General features: G+C 54.1%; 4 protein-coding genes across 4 annotated transcripts; 2 read left to right on the forward strand and 2 right to left on the reverse strand.

The window, feature by feature from the left end:
* Positions 1 to 1,171: 1,171 nt before the first annotated feature.
* On the forward strand, positions 1,172 to 2,581 carry BDZ83DRAFT_534185 (major facilitator superfamily; the record flags this gene model as incomplete). The annotated part of the gene is made up of 1 exon (XM_060503340.1): positions 1,172 to 2,581. A coding segment is annotated over one exon (1,410 nt), but the record flags the coding sequence as incomplete, so codon positions are not given.
* A 379-nt stretch (positions 2,582 to 2,960) lies between these two features.
* Positions 2,961 to 5,940, reverse strand: BDZ83DRAFT_651894 (PH domain-containing protein; the record flags this gene model as incomplete). The annotated part of the gene is made up of 3 exons (XM_060510489.1): positions 2,961 to 4,227; positions 4,294 to 5,119; positions 5,178 to 5,940. 3 exons carry the CDS (start codon positions 5,938 to 5,940, stop codon positions 2,961 to 2,963), a joined length of 2,856 nt encoding a protein of 951 aa, XP_060364778.1.
* A 1,890-nt stretch (positions 5,941 to 7,830) lies between these two features.
* BDZ83DRAFT_621729 (uncharacterized protein) lies at positions 7,831 to 8,817 on the forward strand. Its single transcript, XM_060508285.1, has 2 exons — positions 7,831 to 8,345; positions 8,538 to 8,817. Exons 1-2 carry the CDS (start codon positions 7,900 to 7,902, stop codon positions 8,713 to 8,715), a joined length of 624 nt encoding a protein of 207 aa, XP_060364779.1. The 5' UTR covers positions 7,831 to 7,899; the 3' UTR covers positions 8,716 to 8,817.
* Positions 8,818 to 9,759: 942 nt separating this feature from the next.
* BDZ83DRAFT_719666 (uncharacterized protein) lies at positions 9,760 to 11,474 on the reverse strand (the record flags this gene model as incomplete). The annotated part of the gene is made up of 3 exons (XM_060512200.1): positions 9,760 to 10,653; positions 10,716 to 11,248; positions 11,420 to 11,474. The coding sequence occupies 3 exons, from the start codon at positions 11,472 to 11,474 to the stop codon at positions 9,760 to 9,762; spliced, it is 1,482 nt and encodes a 493-aa protein (XP_060364780.1).
* Between the last annotated feature and the right edge of the window lie 104 nt (positions 11,475 to 11,578).

Genomic DNA, 11,578 nt, shown 5'->3' on the forward strand with positions numbered 1-11,578 from the left:
ATCGTCAGCATCCACCGGGTATCAGTAGCTCAAGCCTTGAAGTGGACACCAATTTGTCGAGTCGCTCGAGCTACCAAGGTGACCAAGGTTGGGCAAGTGTCTCGTTCAATACCCGATTCTGTGTAGTCTGTACCTCAGACTGGTCTGCGTGCCCCTGCCAGCAAGTCTTCATTTATCAAGGCACTTCCTACACTTGATTTGTACTGGTAACCGACCTCTTTTGCTCTCTTTCTCTTCTTCTACTCCATCTTACCATTTCATTTGTATTGGCGTTGCTTTCTATTCTCATACCTTCGTCTACCAGTACTTAACTAGTAGCTTTGCGGTGTTGGCTCTATTGTAGTGTCCAGTCTAAGATTGAACATTGAATATCGATACTTCACCACACTACGGTCTTCACAGATGCGTGTACTTGATACACACCGACATGAGCTACTCAAGCACCACACATTCACCGTCTACTACTCGCACACCGACGACAGCATGGGAAACACGAAACGCAGATGAGGCGATGCAGAGGGTGGCGGATGTTATGATCGCAGTCACAGAGTCGTTTCGACAACAGTTCCGAGAAGAAAACGCGAATGACAGCAGGCCATTCGGGCCCAACGGGCCAGGGAACTTGAGCTGGCGGACTTCGGCTCCGGTTCTCGTCTCCCCCATTCTCGATGACGACGGCGTGAGCCCAACAAATTCACATTATTCTCGGCCGAGCACGGCTCCTTCAGCCCTCGACACCTCCAGACATGATGCTGCGTTGCCTGTGTCGCCTACTTCCTCTCGCGGTCCGACAACGTCACCACTTTCACGGGCCATGATGCTAGGGGCGTTGTCCGTTGGTCGACATCCGGCCACAGAGACCACACACCCGCATAACGATACGGAGATACAGGCCCATCAACCATCGACTTCGACGCCGTTGATAAAACCCGCGGCTGCCACCTCACTGCCGAGAGGGTCAGGTCCAGAGGCACTGGAACATCCTTCAGAGTATCCAGACTTATTCGAGGCCGCTAGGAGGATAGTCTTCACACAACGGTTCAGGTCCTCAACGGAGGCAACGCCCCTCAACAGGCCCAGCGAGAAATCCAGGCATCCAGAAAACGAGGAACGCATTTCCTGGGCTCTACAGAACACATCGTATCCGGAAGAGCCCCTCCTCCGAGAGATACGACCAGAGCCACTGTCGTCTGCAAAGGAGTCCTTCCTAGTAACCGTTGTCAGTTTGTACCAGTTTCTCATGTTCGCCGGCCTCGCCCAGGGCGTGGCACCGGCTCTCACTATCGCCGAGTCGTTTCCAGATATACCGAGCGGCCAGCACTCGTGGTTCACCGCAGCCTATACACTCGCCATCGGGGCCTTTGCCCTCACCGCGGAACGTCTGGGTGACGTCTTTGGCCGCAAGCCCGTTATCATCACCGGCTGCCTCTGGTTCGCGCTCTGGAGCCTTCTCGCCGGCTTCTCCGTCAACGTCCAAAACGGCGGGGCAGACGGCACCGCCTACCTCTGCTTCTGTCGTGCCATGCAGGGTCTGGGGCCGGCGCTCTGCGTAGCCAATGGCTTCTCGGTTCTCGAAAAGGCGCTACCGCCGAGCCAGAGGAAAGACATGGCGCTGGCGTTCTTCAGCGCCGCCGCACCCGTGGGCTTCGTGGTAGGCGCGGTGATGTCGTCTCTGTTCGCCTACAACGATTCCTGGGAATGGTCCTTCTTCGTCCTCGCGGCCGTCAACATCTCCGCCGCCGGCCTCAGCCTTCTAGTCGTCCCACGGCAAGCCCCTCGGAAAGGCCCATATGATCATACCATCTGGGTCCAACTCGACATATCCGGAACCCTCCTCGGCAGCAGCGGTCTCGCCCTATTCAGTTTCGCATGGAACCAGGCACCGGCCGTGGGTTGGCGCACACCGTACACTTACTTCATCCTCATCATCGGCGCCATGCTCCTCGCCGCCTTTTTCTACAACGAGACCGCCGCCGCGAACCCCCTCCTCCCGCTGCGCGCCCTGACTTCGAGGCCCAACCTGATCCTAGGCTGCACGGCAGCGGTGTGGGCCTGCTTCATCATCTGGGCCTTTTACAGCTTCCAAACCCACGAGGTCCTGCGTAGCTGGGACCCGCTCCTGGCCAGCGCGGGCTTCGTACCTGTCGCCGTCGAGGCCGTAGCCGTGGGCCTGCTACTGGCGTATCTCATGCCCGGAGAGGAGGTATACTGGGCGTTCTTCGCAGCCGTCTTGTCCTTTCTACTGGCATCCATACTCATGGCGACGGCACCGTCCGACCAGACGTATTGGGCAAACACGTTCGTCAGCACCTTATTCGCTCCGCTTGGGATGGTCCTGACTACGCCTCTTGCCACCATCCTGCTCAGACAAAACCTGGCAGATGGGCACCAAGGAGTCGCGAATGGTCTTGTTCTGGCTGTGTCGAGTTACGCCATGTCGCTGGCTATGGGGATCGCGAGGACCGTAGAGGTCCAAGTTGATTCAAGTGGCACGGAAAAGCTGTCCGGGTTTCATGGGGCTCAATATCTCGGGATCGGTCTAAGTGGCCTGGCAGTAATATGTGCAACAGTACTCCTGGTACTAGTAGTAAAGTTCAGAGGTATATCTGATGAAGACGTATAGGCATAAGAAAGGGTTGGTTGGATATCATTTGCATCGTGCTGGTAGTCGACAAGGAGATAAATGAAATACTGTCAAAATGGTAAAAATAAAAAGGGGGGTCGGCACTCTCGTTGCTCTTTCCGCGCCTTGGTCCCCTGCACACACATTCTCTTCTCGATCACATTGGAGGCAATAAACATCGACACAAGAAACCCATGCCATTGTGGTCAATCACATAGGATAGAAAACCAAACGGCCAGACCCATCTCTTAACCAATGCCAGCCACTCCCTCATGCTCGAGTCATTTTATCCTCCCAGTCGATCCCGTACTCCAGTTTCCTTTCCCATCCCTTCTCCTCAACGTCTGGCTTCGACTCCTGGTGTACCCTTGGGGTATTCACCTGGAATATGCAAGTTGGAAATCGTCGGTACACTGTCGGTTCTGATGGTGCCAGAAGTCGGCCGAATCGCTGATAGCTGTTGATGCTGACGAGGCACATCGTGGCTTGCAGGCGTCGACGCTTTATTAACACCAGAGAACCCACTCTGGTCAACCTCCTTGTTCTGGGTATGGCCGTTGCCCATGCCAACAATAGGAATCACATTGACGTGGCCGGCATCTCGTTCACCTGACGCGTAGTACTCGCTCGTCTCTTGCTGATCGACGATGCCGCTGTTGGAAAGGCCAGAGGGGGCCTTCCCGTTGCCATTCATCCACTGACCATACTGGCTATTGCCGCCTGGTGTCTCGAGGCCACGATCATATCCGCTGACATTGGAGACAGGCCTAGACTCATCGTCATAGTTGCCAATGGCGCCATGGTGGCTATGCACTCGCTGTTCCTTATCTCCAGGTACAAATACTGCCTGGTGTCCGCGGCTGCCAGACTGAGATCGGCGAATTGCTTCGCTGGTATAAGGGTTGACTCCGTCTTCCTGAGCCTGCTGGGACAATTCGGCTGCATGGGAAGGCATTTCTTCCATGGGGGTCCGGTCTGACCCTCCGTAACCTGTAGGATGTTCGGGATGTTCATTCGACGCGTGGTAGACGCCCAGCATGCTTCCCGGTAGAGCGTATGCTTGCGCGGCGGCGTCACGGTCAGAGTTGTCAAATCCGGAGCTTACACTAGATGGCGAAAGAGGTGCCTGTAAGCCTCGCTGTGCGTTGACTTGGATGTCGGATGGGAATCGCCCACCTGCTTCGGGACGGCGGACGTCTTGTCTCGAACTCGTGCTGGCTGCAACCGCCGTGTCGGCCGAGAATGGTTCGTCGTCGTCATCTTCAAGAACACCGTCGCTGCTAGTGGAGCGCTGCGACGACTGGCTGAGACTTCGAACGTGACCGCGGACAAATTCGCTCCTTTCCTGCGGCGACCTCTCGGTGAGAACTTTGATATCCTCGTACCAAGCCATCATTGTGTCATGGCTCTCAGCACGGAAGACCCATGTGTGGCCACGGTGCATTGATCCCGTCTGGCGACCCTTGAGAATGAACTTATTGGACGATCCTCCTTCGCTCGAGTGCGAACCTAGTTTCTGCTCTGGAAGATATAAAGACATGACGGGGGCCTGGCCCTTGTCTGCGGATTTGAATTCATGAAGATGAGTCGATGAAAGTACATACCTGGGGCCCAAAGTGTCAGTAGGGTGTTTTAGATGACGGCATCAGCGTAGTTGGGGAACCACTTACCAGCCAGCTGTGTAGCTTTTGAGGTATTTGCTTTTGCGCTCGAGCAATCCGGCACGAATCTCCTGGCACCCAACGTGCTCCCGGCCGGGATAATGGATATGTTCGGCAGAACGGATTGGGATATTGGGGTCCACGAACTGGTCGTCCTTCTGAACGAAATGTGACCACTCGAAATCTTTAGGCATGGAGATTGGGCCAACGCGAAGCTCTTCGATTGCCCCGTACGCAGCATCAGACTCGCGCTTGAGTATGCCAGCGTAGGCGTTATAAGCCTTCTGGATCTCACCAACCACAATAGCTTCAAGCTCCCGGCCGGAGTTCTCCAAGTTCAGGTAAGCCTGGTGCAAGTAGTTCTCCTCATCGATCTGGCGCTCAACCTGTCTGTCCACCGCGAGCCGCAAGAGGTAAGGGTCTTGCTTTCCGGTCGTCAGCGATGGGTCGAGGTCGGTCTGGCCTAGAGTGTCTTGCAGAGCCTTGACGGCCCTTCGGGTACCGTCCATCTCCTTTTCCACGGAATTTTTGAAGTCTCCAGACAGGTTCTTGATTTCCTTGATCTTCTGGTGTAGGTCGTTTCTCAGTCCAGTGAGAGCCAAAATAACGTCCTCCTCAATCTCCTTGGCCTTGTTTGATTCTAGGATGGCGCCTTTGTGATAAGCACGCAGTATTTGTAGTGCGTCGTCGATGCCTCCCGAGTTGAGGAAACCAGGAGGGCTGGAGATGTTGTTGGCGACATTGGCCAGCTTCACCAGAGACTTGGACTTGTGCTCGTAGTGCGTCTGGATTTCGCGGAAGTATGCGATAAGATCCTTGAGAATCTTGCGCCAAGCTACAAAATCATGTTAGTCTGGCGTACACGTAGCTCATCGGCACCAGGAAGAGCTTACACTGGAATCGATTGGCCAGGGCCTCGGTTGGGTTCCCAGACGTTGGAACGGGGCAATGGAAAGCGCTGTGCACCTCGTCCGCATCGTTGGAAGACTGCAGAGCCAGGCTACGAACGCTGCCGGCTTTCATGCTCCGACGACTCCCGCTCCGCTTTAGACTGCCATTTCTGCGCAGCGAGCTCTTCTTCTTGAGGGTATTGTGGCGTGAGGGGAGACTCAGATGGTCGTCCCCATTGTTGGAGACGAACGAGTTGGACCGTGGCATGTTGGAACCGTCAATGATACTGCTTCCTCTTTGACTTGCATCCCATTCCTCTGTGAACTTTCCCTGGGTGGTCGCGGAGGGCACGGCTAGCTTGTTGTCGTAGTTTGAAGCAGCAGTCGGAGGATCGTAGTAAGCACCGTCACCTCCTTGTGAGGAGTGTTGTGTTTGGTGGCTAACGGATTGCGAGTTGGCAAGAGTGTTGTAATGTGTTTCTTGGTCCCCGTCGTATGGCAGAGGAGCGGCGTTCTGAGGGGTAGGATATGTAGATGCGCCGGAAGCGGGAGGATTGTAGGACGAGGAGGAGGAGAGCTGAGGTGGTTGTTGAGGGAAGTAGGACGAGGTGCGATTTGAGTTCCTGTCGGCCGCAGTGCCGTAGGCAGCTCTGTCCATGTCTTGTGTAGCTGGTTCCCTGTAGGAATCGGGATCAGCGATGTGCGGCGCGTGGTTGGAGTATGCCTTTGGCGTGGGTGTAGAGGGAGGCGGGGATCTGGCTGCCATTGTTGGCGTTCTTGGGACGAATACACGGTCGGTACTCTGTCACTCTGTGCGGAAAAGTAGGGAGACTGAGACAGGCCGGGAGGCCGGTGTTAATCTGACGACAGCGACGACTCAGACTAGCGCAAGGTATCAGCAGTGATGCTGGCGTCGGAAGGGGTCGCTGGTGAACTTTTAGACGGGTTTAGACAGCTTTAGCGCGGCGAAGGAGGGGGAACGGACGGGTCGATAATGGGAAAGGTGGTTAGTGTATCCAGTTGCGGTGTGCTTGACGCAATAGCAGTGAGAGAGGGTCGTCTTGGGCTCAGACCAATGTCGTCATCAAGTACGTTCGAGTCGTGGTGGCGGCTACCGATTTGGCTCGGTGGAATGTTGATGTGTCTTGGAGGCTGATTGCGCACCTTTGTGATTTGCGCGACTGCTAGTTGCTTCAAGGCGGTGATGACGGGAGCGTGCCGGACGTTGCAGGCTTGAGACTGCAAGTCGGTGGAAAATAGAGGGGGGAAAAGAGAGGGAAAAGGAGAGGAAAAAGGGAGAGGGAGAGAAATGGTGAGAGACGGGTGCCACGATTGATGTTTGTAAGAACAAGATGGGGTTTGTTGGTGTTGCGCAGGACTGCTATCAATACCAAAATGTTGTAACCAAGGTAAGCGCAAGCACGTATACGGTACCTAGGAATGGTAAGGTAGGTAAGGTAAGGAAGGAACCTTTTGACAGGACGGGAACGAGGATCGAGGGTGAAGCGTCACGCGTGATTGTGAAGGACATGGAGACTGGAGTAGGAGACAGCCCGAAAGTCAGGTAATTAGGTTCCCTGAGCCGGGGGTGTTTGCACGCCAGCTTCCCACTTTGACCCGGGGTATCGCAGTCTCTGGGCACCGCGTCGACGGATACAGACATTGCAGGACAGGGGGGGAGGGGGTGCCCACTGACCACTGCCATGTGCGTTTCCATTTCCAACTTCTTGCCTTGCATTTTCTTTTTCCACCTTTCTAGGTACCTGTCATAGGTAACCAATATCTAAATGAGATGTCTTACTGGGGGTCTGATTACTTTTGTAGCAGCATCCCATATCATCGACAACGTGCACCGTCGTCCCGTCTCTGGACCGTTGCGCCTCCGACTCCCTTCTGCTTCGACTTAAGGTGCCTAGGTAGGGCAAGTTTGTACTGAATCTGATGTTTCTGACCGTCACTGTGCTGTACAATGTTGCGCGCGGGTGCCGCTGCAAGAACCTGGGCAAGTCGCAGCGCAACACGGACTGACGAACAAGGAGCTGCGCCTGCGGCCTGAGTGAGGTGCAGGGTGCCCTCGTCGACCTAGCGCAGCTGGACCCTGAATTGCGCGTCTACTTTGGGGGATTGGGATCGTCCGCCCTAAGGCACCTTGGGTAAGTGGTATAGTACTTTGCTTATTACCTAGGTACCTTACCTTTAGACATTGGACTAAACCTGTATAAACTTCCAAGGTTCAGTGACCTCCGGCTATCCAGGTGAGTGAACCGTCGCGAAACACCAAGGGGTATCTCATGAACCGTGTCACCAATCATTCCAACACATCACGGGTATTTCTCATCTGGTCCCTCTTGTAATACGTATTTCGTCAAGACAAATGTGTTCACACGGTCATGGAGGAGTGAAAGACAGTCAAGGTGGCACATGGGCTGAGAAAGGTTTCTTCCTCCTACACTTAACTTGGTAATAAATCTCACTTGGTGACATTGCCTCATTTCCTCTTAGACTCCCGTCGTCGCAAATGGCACCAACAAAAAAAAAAGAAGACGAAGGCCAAGAAAAGCTCCCAGCGCTGCGCGTCAGGCCCCGTCGATGACGTAGTCGCCCCTCTCCAAAACCACCAAACGGGTGACATTCGCTGCAACCTGACCATCAAACACCCGGGGGCCCGTTTCCTTTCCAAATTCCACCTCACTACTGTGTCACTGTGTACGGAGTAGATAACCGTATGAACTCTACTACGCACCTTACCTACCTTGCGTTAGTACGGATAGGCAATCCCGATTCCCACATCTCCCTCTGGCCTCTGCATGTTCGTAGCTCGACGGATATCCGCCAACCCGCTACTAGTCGCCCGCGTCAAATCACCTTCACCATGGAAGATGCTGTCACCCACCATCACGACCTTAGCCAAACCAGCTGCACGATCCTACCATCTCGAAAAGGACGTGACGCATCCGTCCCACCCGGCCGGGCCGTCCATTCTCTTCCATCCAGAGAAACAACACATCAACCATTGAACCAACAGCCTGAACCATTCGAGCTGAACTTGAAGTTCACAGCCCAATCAGCGCCCAGTCGCAGCACACACAACCCACCCGAGCTTAATCGAGGTCATGATCGTCTTACACACCCCTTGGCCAAGCGTTGTTTTCAAAAAAAAAAAAAAAAAAGGTAGCCGATTGCCAAGCACCCCCGACTTCCCCATCAATCAACCATCTTTTTCCTGTTTTGTTCCCCCGTGTTTGTCGCATTCTGCCCGCAAACAACTCCCCGAGCCCCCCGGGGCTGAGTTCCATCGGCATGCCCGGGCTTTGCCCCCAAGTTCAAGCTGAGTGCTGACGGAAATGTGGCTGCGCGGGGCAGCTTGCACCTCGGACATTCACCAGACTCCTTCATCCGCTGTTGTTCGATACGGTCGACAATGGCGAGTGCATTCGTTTTTTCAGACGTACGGAACTCTCATGTGCAGGACATACATCAGCACTATGCTACGCGATTCCTTGATCTGCGCGGCATAGTTTGTTATCACATGCTGTCTTGACCGAGTCCAAGGCACCGCACCCAGATCGCACCCTACCCCTCCACAAGTCACGATATAACCAACTTCGCTTCTCTAAGTCATCACATACGACCATACCCATTGGAAAACTCGGGATCCCGTCCGCTCTCCCATAGATAAGCCAATGAGGGCCGGATTAGTAGTTGGGTCGGTGACGACCAGCGAATACCTGGTGTTGTATGTTTTTGAAGTTTTGTTCCAGACATCGTGAGGTTGCGCAGTGAACCTCAGTGTCAGCTGCGTTGCTGCATGCTGACCATTCGTGTCATGTTTGGGGAAAATTTTTGCTGGGACTTTGCTCCTTCCCTCCTCATCTTGTCATCCCTGATTGGGTTGGGCTCAACTCCAGGCCTTCTTGCCTGCAAAGCACATCTCATCCTCTTCGATTGAGGCCGGTACTAAGGTAAGGCAGGTAGTTCATCTTCCCACTTCTACTGTGTATGCTGAAAATCCAGGCGCGGAAACCTGGCCTCGGATGAACCCTAAATGTTGTTTACCCGTTGTCGTCCATGATACCGAGTCTGTGCCTCTAGGTTTACGAGTAAAGTTGAGATTGGGAAGTAGCGGACCCATGGCGTTCATCTCATGTTGCTTCGAGATGAAGTGAATCTATCTTAACTCCGATTTGACTCTTCCGATTTCACTCTTTAACAAGTCCTAGTGACTTCCGGCCAAGTCGTCACATTCAGCACAGACTTTGATGGTGAAAATGTTTACTAACGCACGCACGCTTGCTTGATCTCGATCTTCATCTCATCCACTCAAAATGCGTGAATTTTGCAGCTGCTACGAGGCGGTAATACCGTCTTTGGACTGGGTGAAGCAGTCCTCGGGATCCCAAACGCCATGATATGCTATGACCGTAACCCGAACGCTCGACGCCATCCTTAACGTTGCGACCGCTATGCCTTCTCTGCTTTCCAAGTGCACAACTCCAGGCCATATCGTCAAATCGAGCAAACACCTGCACCAATTCATTTCGTCGTTTGGTCCGGCCGCCAGGACCAGGCCAGCTCGCATTGCTTTTCAAGCCTCTGGCACAGGGGCACTGTCCGCCACGGGCTCCAGAGGTTGGAGCTTCGTCTTTCTCCGTGGCGGCGGTGCTTTTGGTGGTATCTTCTTATGTCCATTCAAATGCAACGTCGTCGTCGGTCCGACCGGCACGCCATGTCGGTGTTTCGGTACCTCGGGCAACGGCTTCTTCGGCCGCACAGCGCCTGTCCCGGCCTTTGCCTCCCCTTGTTTGGCTTCCGCATCCGCCTCGGCCTTGCGACTCGGGGTGATGACACCCGGTTTCTCCATGACGGCGGCGACGTCGACAACACTAACACTGCTCGCCGTGTCCGAACGTGTGAGACTGATTCCCAGGAACTTCCGAGCCACCTCTGCCTCGCCAGAAGCCTCCTGCTCGACAAGCCATTTCACTTTCGAGACTCTGTCGACCAGGCGCACCGTCGTTTCGTCCGCAGGGGCAAAGTGAGAATTGCCGTAACCACCCAGAATCCTCAAGACCTTGAGTACCTCATCACGCTTGTAGTGCGGCGGGTGGCTAAGTTGCGTGTGCGCCAGGAGTGGGTACAGGACTCGGAGGTATGTGTGGCGAAGCGATATCTTCTCGTCCGGCAGGTCCATCAGGTTCCTAATGATAACGTCAAGGAGGACCTTGAGGTCATTTGTGTAGAAGTATTCATATGTGGCTTTGGTTGTAAATAACAGATAAAGGAGTTTCAGGATCAAGAGTTGCAGAGACGTCTCGGTCTCACGGTTTAAAAGTAAAATGATGTTCTCTCCGAAGGTGCGAAACGAATCGCCGTGGAGACTAAGGCACTTGATCACCCTGTTCGTTAGAGGGGCGGTGGGCGAGTCCGGATCGGAGGCGACGTCGGTAGACGCGAGCATGTATTGTTCGTTGAGAACCAACTGTGTTCATATTCGTCAGCGCCAATGAAGGACAGGAGAGAGTACGAGGAGGGTAGTCATACCAGCACTCGGATGATTGGATAGTGGTATGGGTCGTGAACGTCGTTAGACAACTCCTCGATGATCTGGAAGAGATATGCAACGAAGCCATCGTCGACCTGGAGCAAATCGGCGGTGCGCAACCTTTCGACCCGGGACATTTCGTACATCAGCTCCAGAAGCAAGCGATGCAGCCTCAGATCCTGGTCTTTACGTCCGTTAATCAGCTCGAGGAGCCGAGGGAAGCACGCCTCCTCGATCATACGAGAGTATAAGGCCTCGTCGGCATGGCCGTCGAGCAAAAGAAATAGTACAATGGCGTGCAGCGACGGGGGTTCGTCCTCCTGCAGGAGACTATAGACGATCTGGTTGCGAATGTAGTCCTTGTTGTCCTGAAATAGCTTGCATTGCAGCAGCTTCTCGCAGCAGGTGGCGACATCATTTTCGTTTTCGGGGAACTTGTCTCTGAACCTCGAAGTAAGATAGAGCCACGATCGCAGGGTTTCGTCGATTAAGTCGTGGGACTGGTACTGGGTGGTGACGACGTCGTCGAGCTCTGCAGTTAACGATGAGACTCTGGTCAGCGACAAATTCTACGATGCGCGCAGTTTGCGACGTAGAAAAGTATGGTCTGGGAAGAGAGGAGGAAGACAACATCATGAACAGCAAGGCGGGGGAGAACAGAAGAAGCATCGAGGGGTTGAATTTGGGGGCGAACTTGGCTGACCTTCCCAAAACTGGTGCTTGGTCTCGAGAGACTCGTATAGATCGAAGTCGGCCATGATGCTAAAACCACCGCTGATACGTGGGTGGAATGGTCTGCATCACCGGCGCAGTGCAAACAGCGACTGCTTAAATATGGGAGGAGCAGAAGAAGAAAAAGAGA

This window comes from Colletotrichum acutatum (genome assembly GCF_030867785.1).
Source record: "Colletotrichum acutatum strain CBS 112980 chromosome Unknown BDZ83scaffold_48, whole genome shotgun sequence".
Lineage (NCBI taxonomy): Eukaryota > Fungi > Ascomycota > Sordariomycetes > Glomerellales > Glomerellaceae > Colletotrichum > Colletotrichum acutatum.

What these genes read in the sequence shown, in the direction of transcription:
- BDZ83DRAFT_621729 (XM_060508285.1), top strand. Translation starts at nt 7,900, where the DNA reads ATGAACTCTACTACGCACCTTACCTACCTTGCGTTAGTACGGATAGGC. An exon ending in CAAAAAAAAAAAAAAAAAAG is followed by an intron (nt 8,346 to 8,537) that starts GTAGCCGATTGC and finishes TGCGCGGGGCAG; the next exon opens with CTTGCACCTCGGACATTCAC.